This window comes from Equus przewalskii, chromosome 4 (assembly GCF_037783145.1).
Source record: "Equus przewalskii isolate Varuska chromosome 4, EquPr2, whole genome shotgun sequence".
Classification (NCBI taxonomy): Eukaryota; Metazoa; Chordata; class Mammalia; order Perissodactyla; family Equidae; genus Equus; species Equus przewalskii.
This window is the reverse complement of record NC_091834.1, coordinates 56,165,792-56,192,361: the sequence shown is the minus strand read 5'-3', so window position 1 is coordinate 56,192,361 and position 26,570 is coordinate 56,165,792. Positions and strand designations below refer to the sequence as shown.

The following is a 26,570-nucleotide window of genomic DNA, read 5'->3' as shown; positions in this document are numbered from 1 at the left end:
CTTTCTAGGAATTTCTTACAATTCTTTTTGTATATTTATTTTTATTTTTCATTTATCCTGTAATTGTGTATAGTCAACGTAAAGCCGAGTTAAAAGAAAATGTCTTTTGAGTGGATGGAATACAAGTTCACAGACAATAAATCATTGGGTCAGCCCTGGGGGCCTAGTGGTTAAGTTTGGTGGTCTCTGCTTTGGTGGCCTGGGTTTGGTTCCCAGGTACAGACTTACACCACTTGTCTGTCAGTGGCCATGCTGTGGTGGTGGCTCACATACAAAAAGAGGAAGAGTGGCAGTGTATGTTAGCTCAGGGTGAATCTTCCTCAGAAAAAACAAAAACAATAAACCAAAATAGAAAGAGGGGAGAAAATGTCAACAGGTTCAGCGTAGAAACAACCAGCATATGGGCTTAATTGCTAATTTCTGGTCAATTTCTGAAAATACATGTAAGAGACTGAAGAAAACTTCCAAAAAGAAAAAAAAAATCACAAATTCATATGTAAAGATTATTCCTATAAATGCTAGAAGTTACTCAAATCTCTAACCTGGGCTGCTCAGTTTTCATCCTATACAGTACTCTCCCTTTAGGCAGATTTATCCACTCCTGTGACTCGAACCACTACTTAAACATTGATAATTCCCAATTTTATATCTGTGGTTAAGAACTCTCATGAGCTTCAGATTCACAGACTAAAAATCTGCCCACAACTGGTCAAAATCATGAAAATTTGAAAACCAAAAAGAGTTTAAGGATTGTAACACACTTGAATTAATGAAAAATTCCTAAGTCCACAATGCTATTTAACAAACAGAAGGACTGAAAAAACTCATTTATTACCATTTGAGTTTGCTATTTTAAACAATTCTTTACTTTGAAAATTGGTAAAAAAAAAAAAAAAAAAAAATTACCCCAATACCATACTGTCTTAACTACAGGTCTATAAGCAATCTCCTCCAACGCCTCTGTCTTCCCTGAAACTGATTCTTCCTTGTTAAACTGATTAACTCTTCACTGATACAGACCAATGCTTAAATTGCACTTACTTTATGTACCTATGGAAAGTACGTCATGTAATAGTTTCTACCCTCACAGAGCTCTCCTTTGTTCCGAGGTCATCGACTGCACCCTAGTCTCAGAAGCAGTACTGAAAATGTGGAAGACTGGTCACAGGAGGGCAGGGAAAGGGTGGCAGTGAGGAAGAAAACTCCACTAACACAGGGAGAAACCATCACTGGCATGTGGTCTGATGGTGAATGAGGGTTGTTTTTTTTTAACTACTCATCGGAAAATCCATTCTGCTGCATATCTGTGGCAGACACTATATTAGTCATGTGTGTCTGTCTGACTATTCTCAGTATATCAGGATACTAAAATACCTAAGTTAGAATTTTCATTTACAAAATGTGGTCTTAAATAATTTTTAAAAAACATCACTTTAAACTGGAGTTTTACTAAAGAATACTTTGGGAATACAGGGGACTTGAGAGAAGAGTGATGGGGAAAGTTTACCTGGAAGTGGGGCTCTTTGAGTATACCAACCAGTTCTGCCACATTTTCATCCACATTTATTAGAGGAGTGATATCTTCAAGAATTTCATTGACTAATTCCAAGTTATTGTCACTGACAGCTTCTAGTTTTGAATCTTCCAGCCTCTCATGAGCCTGAAAAGACAACAGTATAAAAGACTAAAGTAATAACACAGTGTTGAGCTCTAGGCCTTGGTTTTCTTCCTGATTTCTTTCTTTTTCATAAAGGAAGTTTTAAAAGATAGTACTTGAGGGTTTGATTTGTTGAAACCAAATTGAATATTTCAATCAGAGGCAACATATGGATTTTACAGTAAATGTTTTCATGCAGTATAATAAATCTTGGCCCCTATTCCTATCCTAAAAGTCATGGAAAACTCATTTTTATAATTAAACCATGAAAAAACTGAAAAGGCCAGATGACAATTTCAAAAATGTATTATATTTCCTACCCCACAGAATTTCCTAATGAGTTGCAGTGTAGGCTCAAGCTCTGGATGATTCTGTTTATGCTTTATTCAAATAAATGATTAAGAATAAAAATAAAGAACATAATCATTATGTGGATTACCATTCAAAAAATAATAAAAATAATTTTGGGAACCCCAGAATCCTAAAGCTACCATTTCCCAATTTTGAAAATAAGCAAAAGAAAGTCAATTCAGGGAAAGTGGCTCCTGAACTGGACCTCGAAGGACTGCATGATTTCATTAGGAGAATGATCCCCTCACGTCTCTACACCTTAAGCTGTTTTGTTTTTTTTAATCTCACGATCTTTTCCATGGAAAGTGGACCATGAATCATACTGTCACAGGAAATAAGTAGTTCTAATTATCCTTTCTAAATTCAAACTGAGAATGAACACTAAGCAGGCTCCACCTTTTAAGTGTTCTTTCTTTTTCTGACAAATGGTTGCTGTCTTGGTTTGAAGACAGACAAAGCATAATTATTAAGGTTAAATTTATAAATGAAACCACATAAGATGAGAAATCTTACACTTAATATTTTAAGATTCATTTCTGTAAGTGCTGAAGAAAAATCCAAATTCCAAGTGGCAACAGTATCAATTAAACTTTACCTAATACCAATAGCGCTTTAGATGCTATTTCTACCATATAGAGCAGATCCTTCAGAATCCAAATACATATTCTAATTTTAAAAATGAAATCTTTTCATTTAAATGTATTTTTTCTAGGTGATTCACAGAGTGAAATAAGTTTTTAAGTGGAAGAGGCGGCTACATATTAAGCAACATTTTTAAGAAACAGCTCAGAAGAATTTTTAAGTCACATGAAATAAACTGATAAAGAAGAAATTATAACTGTTATTAAGCAAAGAAAAATGTCAAAGACCAAATGTAATTTAAACAGAGAAAGAGTTTTTATTAGATTTAGATATGAAGAAAATTAAGAAGACAAGAAAATGCCACAAAGAATGAGAACAGGTAAATTTGTAATTTTCTGAAAGCATAAAACACATCTGATAAGGTTAGGATGATGATGACACTCAACATATATCATGGAGTGATTATTACCATTGGGAGAAAACTAAAATAATGTACATAATTAGTTAACTCTCACAAAACAAGCCAGAATTGCTAACTGTTTTAATATAAATTTGATGTTAACAAAGCTAGCATAATTAGCCTAGCAAAACTCTAATACTCATATAGTAGTATAAGAAAGATTAAGAAGAAAAAGGAAGGAAAGAATCTTAACATTTATTGAGAGCTTTTTTTGGTGCCAAGAACTATATTCTCAGTGCAGTTTGAGTGTGTGTGGGTGTATATTCAGCAAAGGTAGGTATGTTATTATCATCCTCACCTTACAGACACACTGATGCAAAATGAGATAAAGTGATTTGCTTGTGTTCACATGACTAGTAAGTGGCAAAGTCAGGTAGTCTAATATCAAGGCCTGAGCTCTTACCTACTAAAGCTTATTGAACTTTATCACTATAAGTTATTTGATCTAATGTATGATGCATTATTCTCACTCATTCAAATGTGTGAGATATGCTCTCATTGACTACTAGTTGAGTTGTTGCTTCTAAGCATTGCTTTTCCAGTCCAGACATGTTAAGTTAATTCTGTTTCACCATTATCTATCCCCGCAGTTATTTTATGCTCCCATGGTTCAGAATACCACCCACTCCTATGACCTTCACTCCTTTGCTCTAATTAAGAGCTATAAAGACCACCTGTTTCTCCAGGGTACAGGTAATGACTGGCTTACAATTTTCAGGTACTATGCCATTATATTTTCTGTAATATCCTATGTTACATGATCTGCATATAGTAACAATACTTTAGACACTAGTAGATTTTGGTTCAATTCAAGACTTTGGGACAAGGAACAGAAATGATCACTGACTTGAAAACTCTAATATAGCTCCCTTCCTTTCTATGTTCATCCACCTTATTGCTCCCAAATTGGGTGAGGTCAGTTGGGAATATGGAAAGACTAACAGCAAAAGAGAAAGGGGAAGTCAAATAGGATAAAAATATGTTATAAAAACAAAGAAACATACATGAAAGTTTTTTCACATCAACCACACAGACTGGTTCTATTGTAGGAAAAAATCTCACTACGCAATACAGAAACTCTCAGAGGAAGTTTTTTAGTGAAACTGCAGCTGTAATTATATTACTATGGAAAACCAATTTCTGAAATAGAGTGGGGTTCAAATCAAGATCAATTTTGCTTTCCCCAAGGAAGCAAATGGAGATCCATATTTGTTAGTATGTAGCTTTTTAAGCTCTAAGATATTGTGAAAGAAGCTGGGACCTCTATTCACTTAAAAGTTAGAATTTATTTAGTAGCTTTAAGAGGCAAGTACCAACTTGAATTTAACTAATCAAACCAAAAAAAGCCAAAGGAAACACTGAAAACTGACCAGAGGGACAGATGAATCATATACTATTTGAATAAATTGGTCTTGTTTCCTTTAAGAAAAAGCATTATTAGAAAGTTCACATAACTCAATAAAAATATACTTCACCCTCCACATGTGGCTGGAGAAACATGCCATGCCTAGCCGTGGAGAACATCTGGAGCTGACACAAATATGGCCTAGCCTTCCTGTCTGTCCAGTTCTGAGAATCCCATTCACCACTGCACCTCAGAAAAATGAACTGCAGAGAAGAAAAAGTTCTTCAGAACTTCTGGGTATTTTACCCAAGCACAGTCCAACCATGCTTGCAAACAACAAAAACATTTAAACAAAAGTTGTGGGCTATATCTAAAGTGACAAATACTATTATCTAGTAATGACAATAGTATTATTATTATTATATGTAGTAACCTTGCCTTTCTCTCTTAAAAGAATCAAAATATGATAAATTTTCTATCTTAGAACACGGCTAAGCATGTAGTAATTGCTCATTAACTAATCCTTGAGAAAGCTAAGTAAATGGGAAATACTTTGCACTGTGGTCAAGAATCATCTTCTTCTTTTATTCTGGAGACTTTAGAACAAGAAAGATCAAGAGAAGTACACAAATAGTCAAAAACAAGAATTTAAGCAGAAAGTAGAAATGAGACAGAAAGAATGGAGAACTCAATTTTTATTTTGCTTCTGCATACATCTATCAAAAAGGAGCATATATGAGAGATATGAACATAACTCTGAATATATATCAGAGATATGTTGTGAACAAAAACATGGATAAAATAAGTAAATCAGAATTGAATTCTCTCATGAGTTCTAAAGAACTTGTTAGAAATCATCTAGTTAACCGAGAGGATTTCAAATTCTTAGATTAGATAAATTACATCTCAAGGTACTCAGGGAGCTGAGCCACTCTTAGAGACACCTGTAGAATTAGAAGAACCACACAGATGTCAAAAAAACTAGAAATGGGAATCTGTTATACTTTTTAAAAGGAGAAAGAATTTGTTTTAGTATTTAATAGTACTGGCTTTAAAATTCAAAGAAAATATAAAAGAATCTTTTTATAATATTTGAGTGGGAAAGACCTAACTATGATGCAAAATCTGGAAGCTATAAATTAACAAACAAACTAAAAGCCCAATAAAATTAACTATATGAACATTTAAAATTTCTTCTTGTCAAAATTCAGCAGAGTCAAAATACAAATGACAAACTAGGGTCAAAATACTTACAAATTATCTTACAGACAAAAGGCTAATTTCCCTACATATAAAAGACTTCTACAAACCAATAAGAAAAAGAACAATAACACAGTAAGAGAAATGGGCAAAGACTATAAACAAAGATTTACAGAAAAGCAAATTTAAATACCTCTTAAACATATGAAAAGACATACAACCTCATTCATGGTAAGAGAAGTGCAAACTAAAACTATAATGAAATACTCTTTTTTCCTTTATTAGATTGGCAAGGATAAAAATTCTGATAACAAACCATATTGGTGAGAATATGGTAGAAGACAGGCACACTCACACATTTTTTTCTGGTGGGAACACAGTAAGTAATTTGACCATATCTACCCAAATTACAGTGATTCTCTTAAGATTTATCCTAAAGATATACAGACGTGCAAAATAAAATTTAGCAAGACTACAAATTACAGCATGGTTTGTAAGAGAAAGAGTCATCCAAATATCTATCAGAAGGTTGACTAAAAAAAATTTTGGTATATTCATACAATGGAAAATCATGCTACTCTTACAAAGAACGAGGCTGCTTTATAGTACTGATACGGAATCATATGCAAAAAGTCAAGATTTAGAACAGACAGTATAAATCCACAGAAACTATCACATTTAAAAGTGAATACTATTATATTTAACAGATGCTTTCCCTCAAAACTGGGAACAAGATGGGGATGTCCTGCTATCACCAGTCTATTCAACATTTGTACTGGAGGTTCTAGCCAGGACAATTAGTCAAGAGGGGGGAAAAAGCATCCAGATTGGAAAGAAATAGGAAAAACTATCTTTACTCAAAGATTTGTATTTAGAAAATCCTAAGGAATCCACTTAAAAACTATTAGAATCAATAAACAAGTTCAGCAAGGTTTCAGGATACAAGATCAATGTACAAAAATCCACTGTACTTCTATATATTAGAAATGCACAATATGAAAATGAAATTAAGAAAATAATTCCATTTATAATAGCACTGAAAGAATAAAATAGAAAAGAGCAAATTTAACATAAGAAGTGCAAAACTTATACTCTGAAAACTACAAAACATCATTGAAAGAAACTAAAGAAGATTTACGTAAATGGAAAATCATTTCATGTTCATGGATCTGAAGACTTCATATTGTTAAGATGACAATACTCTCCAAAATGATCTACAGATACAATACAATGCCTATTAGACTGCCAGCAGAGTTCTTTGTAGAAACCGACAAGCTGACTCTAAAATGTGTATGGAATTGCAAGGGACCCAGAACAGCCACAACAATCCTGAAAAAGAACGAAGTAGGAGGACTCACACTTCCTGATATCAAAACTACTACAAAGCTACAGTAATGAAAATAGTGTGGTACTGGCATCAAGGCAAACATACAGACTAATGGAAGAGAGAGGTCAGAAATAAATCCTCACATATATGGTCAAAAGAATTTTCACAAGGGTACCAAGATTACTCAATGGGGAAAGAACAGTTTTTTTCAACAAATGGTGCTGGGAAAACTGGATATCCACATGCAAAAGAATGAAGTTGGACTCTTACTTAACTCTATATAAAAAAATTAACTCAAAATGTAGGACCTAAAACTATTAGAAGAAAACAGAAGACAAAAGCTTCACAGCATGGGATTTAGCACATTTCTTGGATATGACACCAAAGGCACAGCAAACAAAAGAAAAAATAGGTAAATTGGACTTCATGAAAATGTAAAAATAGGGGCCGGCTCCGTGGCTGAGTGGTTAAGTTCGCGTGCTCCGCTGCGGCGGCCCAGGGTTCGGATCCTGGGCACGGACATGGCACCGCTCATCAGGCCATGTTGAGGTGGCGTCCCACATCCCACAACTAGAAGGACCTGCAACTAAGATATACAACTGTGTACGGGGGTGGGGGGGGAGTGTTTGGGGAGATAAAGGAGGAAAAAAAAAAAAAAGATTGGCAACAGTTGTTAGCCCAGGTGCCAATCTTTTTAAAAAAAAAAAAAAGTAAAAATACTGTGCACTAAAAGACAATATCAAGAGTAAAAAGGCAACCAACAGACTAGGAGGACTATTTGCAAATCATATATAAGATTAATATCCAGAATATATAGAGAACTCCTAACATTCAACACAGGCAGCTCTAGTGGTCTAGTGGTTAAGATTTGGTGCTCTCACTGCCATGGCCTGGGTTCATTTCCTGGTCAGGGAATCACACCATCCATCTGCTAACTGTCACACTGTGGCAGCTCCATGTTGCTGTGACGCTAAAGAGCTGTGCCACCAGTATTTCAAATACAAGGAGGGTCACCCATGGTGGAAGATTTCAGTGGAGCTTCTAGACTAAGGAGGAGAACTTGGCCAACCACTTCCCAAAAAACTGGCCACGAAAACCCTACAAATAGCATTGGAGCATTGTCTGATATAGTTAGAAGATGAGAGGATGGCGTAAAATAAAAAGACAAGGCAGGGTTCTAATCTGCTGTACACAGGGTCGCTAGGAGTTGGAATCAACTCAACAGCACTAACAACAAAACACTGAACAACAAAAAAACCAAACCTGATTAAAAAATGGGCAAAAGGTTTGAGTAGACACTTCTCCAAAGATATACAAATGGCTAATAAGCACATGAAAAAGAATCAGTGAGGTGAGCGTGAGGATATGTCAATAGAAACCTCCCACACTGAAAATCAAAGAGAAAAAGGAATGAAACAAATGGAACAGGACGTCTAAGTAGTGTGGGACAATTACAAAAGGTGTAATGTACATGTAATGGGAATACCAGAAGGAGAAGAAAGAGAGAAAGGAACAGAAGAAATATTTGAGACAATACTGATGGAGAATTTTCCAAAATTAATGACAGACACGAAACCACAGATCCAGGAAACTCAGGAAACATCAAAAAACCTATCTAGTCATATAATATTCGAACTGCAGAAAATCAAAGACTAAAAGAAAATCTTTAAAGAAGCCAGACGGAAAAAACATCTTACCTATAGAGGAGCAAGGATAAGAATTACATTGGACTTCTTTTCAGAAACTATGCAAGCAAGAAAAGAGTGGAGTAAAACATTAAAATTGTTGAAAGGAAAAAAACCCCAACCTAGAGTTATCTATTCAGTGAAATCATCCTTCAAAGGGAAGGAGAAATAAAGACTTTGTCAGACAAACAAAAACTGAGGGAATTTGTCACAAGTACATCTACCTTGCAAACAATGTTAAAAAAAAAAAGTTCTCCAGAAAGAGGAAAATGATAAGGGTCCAAAACTCAGATCTCCATAAAAAAAAGAAGTACATTAGAGAAGAATAATAAAGGCAAAAAAAAAAATCTTTAAAAAAATTCTCAATTGGGGTCTGGCCCCATGGCCGAGTGGTTAAGTTCGCGCACTCCGCTGCAGGCATCCCAGGGTTTCGTTGGTTCGAATCCTGGGCGCGGACATGGCACTGCTCATCAAACCACGCTGGGGTGGCATCCCACATGCCACAACTAAAGGGACCCACAACGAAGAATATACAACTATGTACCGGGGGGCTTTAGGGAGAAAAAGGGAAAAAAATAAAATCTTTAAAAAAAAAATAAATAAATAATAAAAAAAAATTCTCAATTGATCTAATGGATACCAGTTTCTTCAAAATAATAATAGCAACAATGTATTTGGTGATTATAGCTTACGGATAAATGAAATGACTGATAACAATGTTATAAGGGATAGGAGGGAGACATTGGAAATACTGTTATAAGGTAGTTGCACTACTTATGAAGTAATATAGTGTTATTTGAAAGTGGACTTAGATTAGCTGTAAATGTATACTGCAAAATCAAGGGAAACCACTAAAATTTTTAAAAGAATAAGTATAACTGATATGCTAAGAGAGGAGAAAAAATGAAATCATATAAAATGCTCAATTAAAACAGAGATGGCAGAAAATGAGTAGAAGACCAAACAAACAAAACAAGAAACAAAGAACAAGGGTAACAAATAGAAAACAGTAAAAATATGTTATATATCAACCCAACAACATCAATAATTGCTTTAAACATCATTGGTCTAAATACACGAATTAAAAGATACTGTCTTTTAATAAGACTTCAAAAAAGATAAAAATCTGAATTTTCATTAAAATTTTTTAATAAGATAAGACTCAAGCATATGTTGTTTACAAGAAACTTACTTTAAATATAAACATATAGACAGATTAAAAGTAAAGGTATGAAGGAAGATATACCATGCTAACATTAATCAAAAGAAAGCTGGAATAGCTATATTAATTTCAGACAGAGCAGTCTTCAGAGTAAGGAAAATTATCAGGAACAAAGAGAGGCATTACATAACGATCTAAAGGGGTCAATTCTTCAAGAAGACATAACAATCCATGACGTATATGCTCCTAACAACAGAGCCTCAAAATACATGACACAAAGTTTGATAGAACTTCAAGGAGAAACAGATTAATCTGCTATTGTCGTTTCAGGCTTTAACGCCCTTCTATCAGTAATTGATATTCCAGTAGGCAGAAAATCAGTAATGACAAAGGTGAACTGAACACCACCATTGATCAACTGGATCTAATTGACAGCTATAGAATACTGCACCCAAGAACAGCAGAGTGCAAATTCTTCTCACACTCACATGGAACATTCACCAAGACAGACCACAGTATGGGCCATAAAACATACCTTAAACAAGTTTATAAAAATAAAAATCATATAAAGTATGCTCTCAGAACATAATGGAATTAAACTAAGAAATAAACCATATTAAAAAATCAATAACAGAAAGATAGCTGAAAAATTCCAAAATACTTGAGACAAAACAATACACTTCTAAATAACACATGGGTCAAAGAAGAAGTCTCAAGAGAAGTTGAAAAATATTTGAACTAAATGAAAATGAAAATACAACTTATCAAATTTTGTGGGATGCAGTGAAAGTAGTATTTAAAGGGAAATTTATGGCACTCAATGCATATTTAGAAAAGAAAGATCTAAAATCAATAATCTAAACTTCCAAACCTTAGGAAACTCAAGAAAGAAAAGCAAATTAAATCCAAATTAAGTAGGAAAAAAATAGAAATTTAGAGCAGAAATAAATGAAATTGAAAACACTAAACCAATGGACAAAATCAAGGAAACCACAAGCTGGTTCTTTGAAAAGATCAATAACATTGATAAAATCCTTACTAGCTTAATTAAGAAGAAAAGAGGGAAAAAAGGACATAAATTTACTAATATTAGAAATGGAGGAGGGGCTATCACTACTGATGCCATGGACATTAAAGGATAATAAAGGAATACTATGAACAATTCTATGCCCACAAATTTGATAACCTAGATGAAATGGACCAATTCCTTGAAAGACACAATCCATCAAAACCCACAAAAAGAGATATAGATAATCTGACTAGTCCTGTATCTGTCACAGCAATTAAATCAATAATTAATAACCTTCCAAAACAGAAAGCACCAGGCTCAGATGGGTTCACTGGTAAATTCTACCAAACATTTAGGAAGAAATTATACCAATTCCCTACAGTCTCTTCCAGAAGGCAAAAGAAACACTTCCTAACTCATTCTATAAGGTCAGCATTACTCTAATACCAAAACTAGACAAAGACATTACATGTCATCATACGTTTGTCAAAACTCATAGAAAATACACCAGAAACAGTGAATTCTAACGTAAATTTAGATTTATAGAAAAATTGAGCAGGAGGTACAGAGAATTCCCATGTATCTGTCCCCCCCATTTCCTTTGCTCACATCTTGCATTAGTGTGATATATTTGTTATAACTAATGAGCCAATATTGATACATTACTATTAACTAAAGCCTATATTTTATATTAGCATCCACTCTTTGTGTTGTACAGTTCCATAGGTTTTGACAAATGCATAATGTTATCTATCCATCTTTACAGTATCATGCAGAATAGTTTCATTGCCCTAAAAATGCCCTGTGCTCCATCTATTCATCCCTCCCTTGCATTCCCTAAAACCCTGGCAACTACTGATTTTTTGGGTACTGTCTCTATAGTTTTTGCTTTTTCCAGAATGCCATATAGTTGGAATCCTACAGTATGTAGCCTTTTTAGACTGGCTTCTTCCACTTAGAAATATGTATTTAAGTTTCCTCCATGTCTTTTTGTGGCCTGATGGCTCATTTCTTTTTATTGCTGAATAATATTCCATTGTATATCTACATTTTGTCCATGAACCTACTCATGGACATCTTGGTTGCTTCCAAGTTTCTTTAAATTACAATATCCAATTGTTCATTGCTAGCATATAAAAATACAATTGATTTATGTAGTTGATCTCGCATTTTGTGACCTTGCTAAACATATTATTTCTAGAATGTTTTTCTTTTTTTCCTGTGGTAGATTCCTAGGATTTTCAACATAGATGATAATGTCATCCTTGAATAAAGACAGTTTATTTTTCCTCTGCAATCTGTATGCCTTTTATTTATCTATTTTTCCTCGTCTTTTTGCACTGGCTAGGACCCCCAGTATGAAGTTGAAGAGAAATGATGAAAGCTGAACAGAAGTGATCTTAGAAGGGAAGTATTCTATCTTCCACCATGAATTACGATGTTAACTGCAGTTTTTTAACAGATGCCCTTCATCAGGTTGAGATAATTTGCTTCTATTCTTAGGTTTGCCAAGTTTCTATCAGGAATGGATGTTCAATTTTGTAAGATGCTTTGCCTCCAACTACGAACATGATCATATGATTTTTCTTATCATGTCATTAAAATGGTGACAAACATTTATTGGTTTTCAAATGCTAAGGCAGCCTTGAATTTTTGAAACAAAACTCACTTGGTAATGGGGTATTATCCTTTTTATATGTTGTTGGGTTTGATTTGCTAATGTTTTTTCAAGAACTTGATGTCTATGCTCATGAGGGATACCATTCTGTAGTTTTCTTGAAATGTCTTTAATTAGTTTTGATATTAGGATGACACTAAGTTTCATGAAACAAGACAGGAAATGTTCCCTTCTCTTCCTTTTTTTCTGGAAGAATCATGTAGAATTGGTATTATTTCTTCCTTAAATGTTTGATAGAATTTTCTTGTGAAGCCATCTAGGCTGGAGCTTCTTTTGTAGGAAACTTTTAAACTGTAAGTATTCAATAAAAATAATGGATATAAGGCTATTCAGATTATCTATTCTTATGTAGGTTTTAGTAGTTTGCGTCTTTCAAGGAATTAGTCAATTTCATCTAAGTTGTATTTATTGACATAAAATTGTTTACAATATTTCTTAGTTTTACAATGTCTATTGGATTTGTAGTGATGTCTTCTCTTCATTCTTGATACTGGTAATGTGTCTAGCTAGAGGTTTACTAATTTTTTGGATACATTCAAAGTTATATTAATTTTTTTCTATTTTTGTGTTTTTTAAGTTCAATATTATTTACTCTTTTCTGCTTATTTTGAGTTTAATTTTCTCTTCTTTTTCTATTTTCTCACAGGGGAAGTTGAGATCATTGATTTAAATATTGTTCTTTTCTAATGCAGGCACTTTCCTCTAAGCATTGCTTTGCTGCATACCACAAGTTTTGACAGGTATTTTCACTTTCATTCAATTCAAAATATTTTTGTTTCTTTGTTATTTCTTCTTTGACCCTGGGCTATTTAGAAGTACATTATTTAATTTCCAGATATTTGGGGACTTTCCAGATAACTCTGTTACTGATTTTTGGTTTAATTCTGCTGTGGTCTGTATTAGTTTCCTAGGTCTGCTATAACAAACTGGGTGTAAATTCCGCCTCATGTCCTGTGTATTATGAGGTCTCTCCACCGAGGTTGGTGGGAATGCAAACTATTCACCATCCTTTGTGAGCTATGGAAATCGTTTGGCCTCCTATGGTGCTTTCCAGTCGACCCTTCCTTGGACTCTAGAAGCTTACCTCCCACGTGTACAGCTCAGTACTCGGCCGGAGATGCGAGGGCATCCCTCTGCAGAGCTCCAGAGCTCTTTAGTGTTCAGCTTCCTCCTCCTTGACGTGTTGGCATATAAATTCGAGTCACCTCCATCTCCCCAAATTCCAAGCTCTATTAAGACTGCTGGGCTGTTTGTCTTCCCTCTTCCTGCACTGTGGACTGGAAACTACCCTCAGATAGCTTCACAATGCTCATCTCATTTGTTTTCTTTCTCTCAGGGATCACAATCCTGTGCTGTCTGTTATCCCACGTCTGAAGATAGTCCTCCTCTGTCCCCAACTTGGCTAATTTCTCTAGTTGTTTCTGGAGTGAAGGTAATTCATGACTATTTTTTCTCCCTTAAGGCTTGCATGGAATTTATTCACTCTTGTTACTTTACTTTTGGTGGTTACTCTAGAGATTTCTACATGCATCCCTGACTTTTTACACTCTACCTTAAGCCATTACTTTTACCACTTCCTGAAAAACGAAAGAATCTTACAATTGTTTGACTCAGTAAGTCTCTCCCTTCTTTTGGTCTATCACCTTCACATATTTCACTTATATACATGTTATAAATGCCACAACACACTGTTTCATCTTAAAAATAAGTAGTATTTGATATTTACCCAATATTCCCTTCCCTTTGTTATTCTTTCTGTCAGAACTTTCTTTTGTATTTCTTGTGGAGTAAATGGAGATTATTCTTCTCAGATTTTATTTTTCTAAAAAGAAAAATGTTTATTTTGCTTTCATTTTTGAAGGCTGCTTTTGCTCTAAAGCGTTTTCAAGGTTGGTAGTGTTTCTCTTTCCGCACTTTAATGATCTCAATAAACTCTGCTAGGACTTTATTTAGAGTTCCTGTTTTACTGGTAACCACTAGCCTTACTGTTTCTCTTTAAAGGTAATGTGTGTTTCTTCTCTGATTGCTTGGCGAATTTTCACGAGTTTGACTGTGCTGTTCTGAAGAACGTTTTTCTCTGCATTTTCCCTGCTGGAGCGTTCGGTTGGCTTCTTGAATCTGTCCGTTGATGTTGTTCATTAGTTTTGAAAACTCTTGGCCACTGTATTCTCAACTATGTTTTCTGTCACGGTCACCTCACTTCTCTTTCTGGGATACTAATTACATGTGTATCAGATCTTTTGAGTATGTCTCACATATTCTCTGTTCTGTTTTTTTCCATACTTACTACTCTATGAGTTTCAGTTTGGATGTTTTCTATTGACCTCTCTTCAAATTCACTAGTCCCCTTTCTGCTGTGTTTAGTCTTCTCCTAAACCCATCAAATGAGCTCTTAATTTCAGATATTATATTTTTGAGTCCCTGAATGTCCACTTGATTGTCTTGATCCCTATTTTCTATTAATATTTTAAATGTCTTCATTTTTTCTTTCTTCTATGAAAAATATATTCATAAGTTACTTAAAATGCTTATAAACTCCAATAAAAGGACCATCTATGGAACTGCCTCTGTTCTTCTTTTCATGATTATTAGTCTATGTTCCTGTCTCTCCACATGTCTAACAACATATGCTTCTCAGTTTCCTCAGCAATTTATCCATTTCCCCACCATGTGTCACACTGGAAGTGTTGGGCTGCTGTGACTTAATATCTCTTTCTTGTAAGTAGAAGTCCTCCTTTCCTGGGGGATTTACATTCATTGTGGGAATATCAAGCTACCACTGCTTCTATTTATTAAGAAACTTCTGGAATGTTGGATACTATTGAGTGATTCTGCTCTTAATTTCATTTTTATCAAAATATTACAGTAGCACCTTAGCTGCTAAAAAGTCATTCAGCCAATTCATCTGTTAAGAATGATGAGCAAGATGATCTTCTGAAAGGCCAATATCAATAGCACAAAAGCCAACAAATTTTTAATCACAGAAATTGTTAAGAATACACACACACACAGAGCCTGTGCTGTAGTAGAACGAGAACAGAATTTAAAGAAAGAAGACCTGATCTAAACCTCATCTCTGTCATTTACGAGGAAAGCGACCTTAGGTAAATAATTTTTCTACTTTGAGTTTTAGTTTTTAATTCATAAAGTTGTTGCAAAGATAAAACAGTATATTTTAAAGACCTTTGTAAACTATAAGCATGTTGTGAGATGCCTTATATAATATTATCTAGTTTCTAAATCTACAGATCAAAAGCTATAAATTAAACATGAGGACAGGAGTGTAACAGATACACTAACGAAAAAACTGACAACCAACAGTATGACATCAAGAGAAGAGTCAAAAACCATTTTAAAAGCACCAATAAGAGCTTAGGGTAAGCCATTTAGTACAGGCTTAAACAGCCCCTACTTATTTCAACAGACCCTGAAGCTATTACTTTATCTCAACACAGCATAGTGATTGATATTTACGAAAAGAAGCTTGAATTTGAAAGTAAATCATATCCCATATATTATTATTAAAATAAAGGACTATCTCATAAACTTTGGAAAGACTGCAACCAAAAGTGACTAAAATAAAAATTGTAGGTGAGTGATCTGCAAGTGGATTAGTTTCTACTTGGGAGGCAAAGTCTTTATATCATGTGATCTTGGAATGATTAAGTTCGTCAATAAAATGAGGAATTTGCAGCATTAACTCACTCTGACTAATGGAAAACTTTGTAAAGGGTATGATTTTTCAGAAGTTAGAAGAAAAGAAGTAATAGACTATGGCTAAAAAATGGTCACAGGGGAGGGTGAAATCAACGTTCTGGGAAAGATAAGATGGCTACATGAAGAAAAGGTCAGAGAGGGCATGTGGCTCAGGTTCTTAAAAGCAAGAATCATTTGGGGGAACACTACAGATTGGGAGAGCAAGGTTGTGAAGTAGTTAATACATTAAGCTTTAGTGATGTTCATAAAACTTATTATGAGGAAATATCATAAATGAAATAAAAGTGGATCAAAAATGGTTGTAAAAATATATTTATGGATGAGTTACGGAGACTACTACAGAGTTGATTACGGCAACATACTTAGAATATCAGGATTAGCCCAGAAAAAACAAGATTTCAAAAAGTACTAGAACTGAAATGAAAAACAGGTACACGGTCGAATGTAAAAGAAGAAAATCATTATCTTGCTGCTGTTGAAAACACAGATAGGACCAGGATCTTTTTCACAGGCCTCATTATAACATCATTGTTATGATTTCCCAAAATGTATTAGGCTAAAACTATGAGTCATTTCATCCTGTATGTATTTAAGGTCAGCTTGGAAGAGGCAAAAGTGGTCTAATTTTCGTGTACAGTTAAGATTTCATTATGTGATAAGAGTTATTTGCTAACTAAGCCTAAGGCATGTCAACCAAGTTCTAAAACTAACATCTGAGAAGACCTCTGTAAAAACAACTTTAAAAGTAATTTAGCAATCTTATAAATAAACCAATATACCTTAGCAAGTGATTTTACAATAGGATTCTCCATAATCCCCTTGAGGAAAATGAGGTCTATTTCTTCTGCTCCCGTCGATGAGGGTAGCTCCGTAAGGTTATCCAACACTTGCTGCATTGCTGCTGAGATAAAAGCAATTAAAAAAACCCCTAAATTCCAAGCCATTAGAAATATGATTATAAAATAATTCAAATAAAAAGACATTTAACAATTAACACTCTTTTGAAAAATTACATTTTAAAAAACTGAACTGTTAAACAGAGTAAGTTTCAGATTGACCCGATGAGTTAACAGCAGTACAGGTTTTTATATGCAATTTGGGCTTTATCAGACAACCTTATATATACTTACAACCTTACACTTACTTTATACTTTTCAAATTTAAAAACATTACTTAAAAAGAAATATAAAATTTTAATGGGTCCATTAATAAAGAGATTAAATTAGTAATCAAGAAAATTCCCACAAGCCCAGAACCAGACGGCTTCTTTGGTGAGCTCTATCAAGCATTAAAGAATTATTCAAACCAATACTTCACAAACTCCTCCAAAAAACACAGAAGAGGAAGGCACACTTCCCAACTATTCTATGAGACTCTGATACTTATCCAGACAAAGACATCACAAAAAGTTACAGCCAATATCCTTTATACAGATGCAAAAATGAAACACTAGCAAACTAAAGCCAGCAACATACAGAAAGGACTGTGTAGACAACGACCAAGTACAATTTATCCTAGGAATGCAAGCATGGCTCATCAACATGTGAAAATCAATCAATGTAATAACTATATTAACAGAACAAAAATACTTGATATCTCAATAGGCGCAGAGAAAGCATTTGATAGAATCCAATACCCTTTCATGATAAAAACATTCAACAAACTAGGAATAGAAGAGAAATTCCTCAATGTAGTGAAGGGCATCTATGAAAACTCCACAGTTAACATCACATTTAATGGTGAAAGACTAGATGCTTTTGCATAAGATCAGGAACAAGACAAGGATGTCTCCTCTTGCTACTTCTATTCAACGTTGCACTGGAGTTTCTAGCCAGGGTAGTTGGGCAAGAAAAAGAAATAAAAGGCATCCAGATTGGAAAGAAATAAGTAAAACTATCTCTTTTTGCAGATGACATAATCTTGTATATAGAAAATCCTAGGGAATATACAAAAAATTCATTAAAATAGAAGAGTTCAGCAAGGTTGCAGGATATAAGATCAAAATACAAAAATCAATTCTATTTCTACATGCTGGCAATGAACAATTCGAAAACGAAATTAAGAAAACCATTCCTTTTACAATAGTATCAAAAGCAGTAAAATAATTAGAAATAAATGTAACAGAAGTGCAAGATTTGTACACTGAAACTATAAGACACTACTAAAATAATTAAAGAAGACAAATAGAAAAAAATCCCATATTCATGGATTGGAGGACTTAATATTGTTAAGATAGCATCCCCAAATTTGTCTACAGATTTAACGTAATCCCTATCAAAATCTCAGCTGCCTCCCCTTTTATTTTCAGAAATTAATAAGCTGATCCTAAAATTCATATGAGAAATGCAATGGACCAAGAATAGCCAAACAATCTTCAAAAAGAACACAACCAGAAGACTTCCACCTAAGTTCCAAACTGACTAAAAAGCTACAGTCATCAAGACTGTGTGGTACCAGCATAAAGGCAGGCATATAACTAAATGAGAGTCTAGAAATAAATCCATAAATTTATGGTCAATTGATTTTCGGCTAGGGTGGCAAGACAATTCAATGGTGAAGAGTCTTTTCAACCAATGCTACTGGGACAAGTGGATACGCACACACAAGAGAGTGAAGTTAGACCCCTACTTCAGCCAATATCATAGGCTTAATTTTATTTGGATTAATTTTATTAGCTTTATCTCCTTGGTTCAGTTTCCTTAGAATAAGTCTACTAACATTGCAGTTGTTTGTTTTTAATTTTTTATTTTTATTAACATAAAACATTGTTAAAAGTCACTTCATACTGTTAACTGGCTTATAATGAAATACAGCAGTTCTCTGTTCCATGCTGTCTGCCTTCCTCCCAATTTATCCTACTCTCCAGAGGTAACTACGCTGAATTTGTTCACAGTGTGTTTTAATCACATCTGTATTTCTGAATAATAGGCTAATATTGCTCCTTTTTCATTTACCCATTTTAGACATTATCCATTTATTTTTTGTTAGAATTCCAGAGGGTTAGTCTTTAACCTTCTCCTATCTCCAGACTGGCAATTTTTAATAAAAATCAACAGTTAATGTTTTTCATATGGGACTCCTACAAGTTTTTTCCAAATGTTCCAAAAAACTTTTCCATTTCTATCAGTAATTTTTCCAAATGCTCAAATATTTTTCTAATATTCTATCAGACTTACTCCCTGACTTATACCCCTGAATTCCCACCCAAAGTATTTTTCTCTTGTACTTTAATCTGGACAGGTCCATTTCTAGGTCTCTTACTCAGTATGTGTAAATAACTGACAATTTTGGAAGTAAACAAGTGAACAGGAGAAAAATGTGCACTTAAAACAAGGAGAAGGAAAATCAGTAGTTGGCTAAGATGAAGAAAGACAACCCTGGGAAATAAAGAATGTAAACAGAGCCTACTTCATAATTTTGCCTGAGGTCCAACATATACCTTTAAGTGGGTAGGGAACAACAGAATCAAAAATCTTTAGAAGTGGGGCCAGCTTGGTGGCCCAGTGGTTAAGTTCACATGTTCCGCTTCAGCGACCCGGAGTTCACTGGTTCGGATCCTGGGTGTGGACCTACGCACTGCTTATCAAGCCATGCTATGGCAGGCATCCCACACATAAAATAGAGGAAGATGGGCATGGATGTTAGCTCAGAGCCAATCTTCCTCAGCAAAAAGAGGAGAATTGACAGCAGATGTTAGCTCAGGGCTAATCTTGCCCCCTCCCCAAAAAAAACTTTATAGAAGTATTTTTACCCTGTGACTATAAATGCAGTAAGCTCTACTCCTCATGACTACTTTTATTTTCTTTCCTTTGACATTCTATATTTATCTTTATTTTTAACTTTTATAATGGAAAATCTCAAACATATGCAAAAGGAGATAAAATAATATAATGAACCCAATAATTATCAGCTCCAAAAATTAGCAACTCATGGCCAGTCTTGTTTCCTACTCCTTTATACTTTCTATCCTACATAACGGTGAAGAAAATCCCTGATATCACTTTTCAGTGTATGTCTAAAAGATCAAGATTCTTTTTAAACAATGTAACCAAAATAGTTAGCATATCCAACAAAATAGCAATAATTCCTTAATATCATTGAATGTCTAGCTAATGTTCAAATTTCCAATTATACTAAAGATTTTCAAAAAAATGTATCTTCTATATTGGTTGGTGAGGTAGTTAAAATTTCATATTGGTGCTTAATTAATGGATTGGGAAGAAAAGTGGCAGAGATTGTGAAATATGCCCTTAGTTATTTTGACGCTCTTCATAAGTTGTTACTGATTCTTGATTATATGAAATTTAATTAAAAACGTACAATATCCCACCTCCTGGAAAGGGAACCTTGAATATTACAGAGTTGCCAAACACTCCCAAACTAATTTGTACGTTTAATGGAGTTCTAATCAAAATACAATAGACTCCCCACACAGCCCTGGTTTTCAGGCCAGGTCTGGCTTGGTCTTCCCCAGTAGGGAAATGGCCAAGGTGCTCCAGGGACCTCGGGCTGCTGTAGCAGCACAGCGGGGTACTCTGATGCAGTTCTGCACGGTTCGGGGAGGCCATGGCATCTGGCAGTAACTAGCTGTCCAGGGTGAATGCTGTGCTGGCGGAAGTCTACAGGAACCTGGTATTTGTACTGCTACTTATTTTGGGGAAGAAGTAAACCATGTGCTTTGCAATGGAAATCTCGAAGGGGACCTGATCTCCTTGTGGGACACGTGCCCTGAAGACTTGAAAGAGGAGACTGACATTCAACTATCTAGGCTTCAGGATATCAAGTATGAACCCCAGCTCCTTGAGGATGATGGTGCAAGAATACTACAGTTAGAAACCCAGGGAAAGCAGAAGTGCCACAACTACCTGTACAGGATGAAAGCTCTGGAAGCCACCGGGCCTCTGAGACACCATTTCAAGCTGAAGGCTGGCATTCCTGGGGCAAGGATTTCTGCCCCTACCTGCTAGATCTTCGAAACACTAGTACTCCTTTTCAAGGGTGTGTGCAAGGCCCTCACTGATACCCTGCTGGATGGCTGAGACGGCCCACTATGGGACATGGGTCTGTGGCCAGAGAAAGCACCTGAGCTATCAGGAGGCCCTGACTGAGCTGGCCAGTGCGGTCAAAGTGCAAAGGGGGAGCTCTCAGCGACACCACCAGTCAGCAGGCAAAGCCCCAACCCAGTGTCCTGAAATCTCCCGACAACCATCAGGTGAGTGGACCTCCCCTCTAGTCAGAAGAGTCAGCACACCAAGCAGCACTCCCTCAAACTGAAGAGCTTTAAGGACAATTAACTCTTTGGGAGCACTCTGTGATGGAGCTGAAGGACTGTCACTGCAGTGTGCTTGCTGGGCAGCCCCTGGCTCATCTACTCAGAAGCCCCAGACTGGACCAGCCGAAGCTGTGTAGAGTCCAGAGCTCCTAGAGCCCCTGCCTAGAGGATCATTCCCCAGCTCTTCCTCAGGGGCAGTTTCAGAACATCCGCTAAGAATTTATTTTCCTCTGGAAAATAAATTTTTTCTGGAGTTGAGTTCAGACGTTATTCTTAATGCCCCTGTCAAACTTTCCTTGAAAGTCCTCACTTGGTTTTGATCATACTTCACCTGCTCTGTTCCAGGATATTTAATCCCAAAGATGAGCGTTGGGGTGAGGGTACTCAGTGTCTTCTGTATGTTCCCCTTTGTACGTGGTTGAATGGGAACTATGTGGGTCTGGGCCACCTCAGGGTTGACTGGTGGGAAAGGCAGACAGGAACTGGCGGGGAGGTTGGGAGAGGCGGTAGATGTGTGTGGAACAACTTACCCTGGTGTTCCAGTTAAACCAGGATGTCAAAACATTAACATAACTTCCCTGCCGTGCGAGGATCTACCCTAACACTTCCATTCCGTACTCTATCATGAATAAAATGAATAATATTCTGACACCTGGCACAGTCCCATTCCCCCTCATTTACTGGGATGCTACAGCACAGTGTGAAGATAAGTTTTCCCCTAACAAGCCAATTCACTGGTCTGACTTTATAAATTAGTTATCTAATAACATTAACTATTAAAAAATACAATAGTTCTTTTTAATTATCCTTAAAGCATACGAAAAACAAAATGAGAAAACTATAACTAAGAGTAATAACAGAGAATTAACCTTATAAAATATTAAAATATACACCAAATCCATAATAATTACTCAGACATGAATAACCATGAGGCAACTCCAGTGTATGCAGAAGCTTCACGCATGGAATAGGACGCTGTCTGTAGTGGGAAGCTCGCAGAGTGCTGTGGGAGCCAGAGAAGCAGGGAAGCATCCCAATTTACTCAGAGATTCCAAGAAGGAAGGAAAGTCCCCAAACTCAGAAAGCAAGTTTCCTTCAAGTTCCACTCCTCCTCTGTAACGACTAATGGAACGGACCCTTTAATCAGAAGCTAGATTTAGTGACATATAACTGGGAGTCTTATTTGGGCTAGAGAAAAATTAATTTAATCGAGACCCTCAATTACAAATAGAACAAATCAAGAATCGCCAAACACTCAGGAAAACTAGTAGCATGAATGCAACTCACCAAATTCAACAGAAGCAATAACTGCTGGCTAAAGAAAAAGAATTACTGAGGGGGTGGGAGGAGGGGAAGGAAGAAAAGAGCAAAAGAGAGAGAGAGAAAAAAGATTAAATTATATAATGTGCAGGATGATCAAACTGAAGAATTCTCCCAACCAGAAAAGGGCAATGAGAGGGAAAATATGAGAAAACTGCTATGGATCATGAAAGACCAAAATTTACAAGGTAATGAGAAGTTCAGAAATAGAAAGGAATTAATAAAAGGGAAAGTGGAAACTCACAGATTTGATTAATAAGCTGGCTCTTTCAAACGACCAATAAAAATAGACAAATGCTTGGCTAGTCTGAGTAAGAAAAGAGAAGACAAATAACATTAGCAATGCAATGAGAAAATAACCGCAGGCATGAAGAAGATTAAAAAGAGAATACAATGAACAACTTTATTTTAAAATCTAGTCAAATAGATTTTCTAGGAAAATGTCAATTATTGAAATTTAGGAGAAAGAGGTAAAAATGGAAAGAGATCATGATAAAAGAAATTGAAAAGGTTTCCAAAGATCTATCCTTGTAAAAAGACATTAGGCCTGGATAGATTTAAGAATAAATTCTATCAAACCTTCAAGAAAGAGATAACTCAGGTTTTTAAAACAAAACAGAAAAGATCAAAAGCTTTCCATCTTCTATGTGGATTTCAAAACAATAAAAAGAGATGATATACTAAACTCACTCAAGAGCATGTATGCGAATATCTTAACATATTAGCAAACTGAATCTAACAATGTCTTAAAAAAGAACAATCAATAGACAAGCACCGTTTATCCTAGTAATGCAAAGATGGTTCAACATTAGGAAATAGATAATGCAATTTCATATATTATCATAGTATAAGAAAAAAACCCACAATCATCTCATTGCTTCAAATACATCAAATAAAATTCAAAACCCAATCCTAATGGAAAATCTTACCATAGCAAGAAGAGAAAAAATCAGAGTCATCTTATACCAGAATGTAAACGAAGTATCATACTTAAAGGAGAAATATCAGAAGCCTTATCATTAAATCGGGGACAAGAATGACCATTAAGACCACTACTTTTCAAACTTATACAGAAAGTTTTAATCAATGCAGTAAGACATGACATTTAAAAAAAATTCAGATGATAACTATCTACTTAGAAAAGTCTCAAGGCATCAGTTGAAAAATTATTAAAGTCAGTTATAAGAGTTCGACTAAGTGACTAGACATAAGAGCAATATAGAAAAATCAAAAGTTTTCCTAAATAATAGTAATAACCAACTAGAAAAAAAAACACTGGGAGAAAAAGAGATCACAAAAAGAGATCACAATAACAACAAAATCTACAAATAAGGAATAAGGCTAAAATAAAAGTGTTCAGACAGATATGAGGAAAATTATAAAATGTACTAAAGAACATTTAAAATAAATAGAGACTACATCTGGGCTAGGAAGGTTCAATACTATAAAAATGTCAGGTCTCTCCAAATTATTCTTTTTTAAAAAAAAATCCTAATCAAATAAAATTCAAAACCCAATCCTAATGGAAAAATCTTACCATAGGAAGAATAGAAGAAAATGATCCCAACAGGATTTATTGGGGTAGTTATTCCAAAATTTACTTGAAAGAGAAAATATGTAAAACTAGCCAACACATTTGGCAAAAAAAGCATAAATGTAAAGGAGGTACCTGTGCTATCAAGTGTAAACACATATAAATCAAAACGGAGCAGCATTGCCACAGCAACAGACAAATCTTGAAACAGAGGTGACAAATAGGATTTAACGCATGCTAAAGGTGACATTTCAAATCAGTGTGGCTGCGTTTCAGTTGAATGTGGTAGATAGATTGACTATCTGAGTTTATATTCTTTCTCCTCAAAATCTCTATGAAAACAGCAACAAAGTATTAATAAAGGTTTAAAAACCACAAGAATAAAGAGACTGGCTAAAGAGAAAAAAATTGGACACAAAAATAAAAATATTTGAAAGTCTGAAAGCAGTAGGAACAGAAACTAACTTACAGCAAAGGAAGCAGTAGATTCAACCTTGTAAATATCTATGGAATCCAACAATTTTTTCCATCCCTGCCTCATGGGTCCTAGCCATCATCATTGCTTGCCCAGACTACCACAGTAGGCTCCTATACCCACCTACCTACCTATCAGAGGCTATATACATATATACACATGTAGATGTATCTCACCCATAAGGAACTAACTGAAACGTAAATTTCATGGCCTATAAGCCTTTAACACATGGCTAGATTCCATCCTTGCCACCCGTTGTAGCTTTAGCCTTGGCAATCTTTCCCTCCTCCCCCTCACTTACTGCTACATACGCACAACCACCCCTGTGTACCTAATTCACACATCCTTTAGGAGCAAAATTTCTATATCCCCGGCTGTTCCAACTAGGATAAATTCTCCTAACATATATTTCCATAGTATTCTCTTCTTTATAACTCTGATAAAGCTATAATTAAATATTTTGGTAATTAATTGCTTAATGCATAATTTCGTTTTTCAACTCTTGATGAGCACAGAAATCCTATCTGTCTTGTTCAAGCTCATATTTCCAGCAACTAGCCTACAGTCTGGTCCATCATAAGTTCTCAAGAATATCATTTGAGTCACAAAAATGTAACATTTTTCTGTTACTAAAATCAATAATAGTTCTTAAATTATATATTGCTGTTTATAAATAAAACGTCCGTATAATACTTGGAATTAGCAAAACGTGGTGTAGTTTACAAAACAGTAATCTTAAAGCCATCAACTTCCACAAATTGTGTAACAAGCCATAAAGATAGAAGTGGTACCTTTCAATGCTTAGTCAACTAAAATGGCAAGCTTTTGCAGTAATACTTCTTACGTATAAATATATTTCTAACTTTTTTTTTAAAGATTTTAGTTTTTTCCTTTTTCTCCCCAAAGCCCCCCAGTACATAGTTGTATATTCTTAGTTGTGGGTCCTTCTAGTTGTGGCATGTGGGACGCCGCCTCAGCATGGTTCAATGAGCAGTGCCATGTCCGCGCCCAGGATTCGAACTGATGAAACACTGGGCTGCCTGCAGCGGAGGGTGCAAACTTAACCACTCGGCCACAGGGCCAGCCCCTATATTTCTAACTTTTGACAACATAGTTCAGTATGTAAGGTAAGTTTAATAAAATGAATGGTATTTACCCACCTATATTCTGTTCCAAAAGCTTTCTAGTATTTTTACAAAAGCATTTTTACTCAGTTTTAGAACTATAAGTAGTTAAATGAACTGTTCTTAATAAATTAGGAATAGAGCCTATTTTAATATTAAAAATCCTTTTGTAACCACATTTGGTGGTATAGTCACTCCCACTCAATTCAGCAAACTGTATTCTCCATTGAAAATATGACAGGTAAACTAAGTTTTCACAAAACATTAAAAATTATTTCTTCCCTTATATTTTATAGACAAAATAACAATTATTTCACCAGAACCATGCTGCATAATTTAAAGAATCCAGGAAATGAAAAAAAAAATCCCATTCTATGTGTATTTGAAAAGATTTAAGCATAATTTTAAAGAGGTACCTAAAAGTCATTTGGACTATTTCTAATGTTTTTGCAATAGAGCAGCCAAATTCTTTTCCAAAATACGTTTCCAAGAAATGATAAAGAAAAACAGAACCTATTGAAATTTAGATCAGGTCAGATATCTTTAAGATTAAATTTTGACACAACTATTTTCACACAACTGATCTGACCATAACAGCTGAGTTCATCTAACTATTAGTTAATAAAAACAATTGTTTTTCTATAAAATGACAACATGCTGTCAATACCTTAG

The 26,570-nt window shown here is 35.0% G+C and overlaps 1 protein-coding gene and 1 pseudogene across 16 annotated transcripts in view; one reads left to right on the top strand and one right to left on the bottom strand.

The window, feature by feature from the left end:
* Nucleotides 1–26,570, bottom strand: part of PALS2 (protein associated with LIN7 2, MAGUK p55 family member) — a 101,419-nt gene that overhangs the window by 41,634 nt on the left and 33,215 nt on the right. For 9 of the 16 annotated variants that reach the window (XM_070616015.1, XM_070616025.1, XM_070616027.1 and 6 more), the window contains 2 exons: nucleotides 16,953–17,071; nucleotides 1,508–1,660 (listed from right to left, as the gene is read on the bottom strand). In XM_070616015.1, the coding sequence (XP_070472116.1) occupies nucleotides 1,508–1,660; nucleotides 16,953–17,069 (270 nt within the window). In that variant the 5' untranslated portion in view covers nucleotides 17,070–17,071. Of the gene's footprint in view, nucleotides 1–1,507; nucleotides 1,661–16,952; nucleotides 17,075–26,570 lie in introns of all 16 variants that reach the window. The other 7 variants (XM_070616026.1, XM_070616016.1, XM_070616029.1 and 4 more) reach the window with 1 other exon arrangement.
* On the top strand, nucleotides 20,740–21,467 carry LOC103549015 (protein C1orf43 pseudogene; annotated as a pseudogene).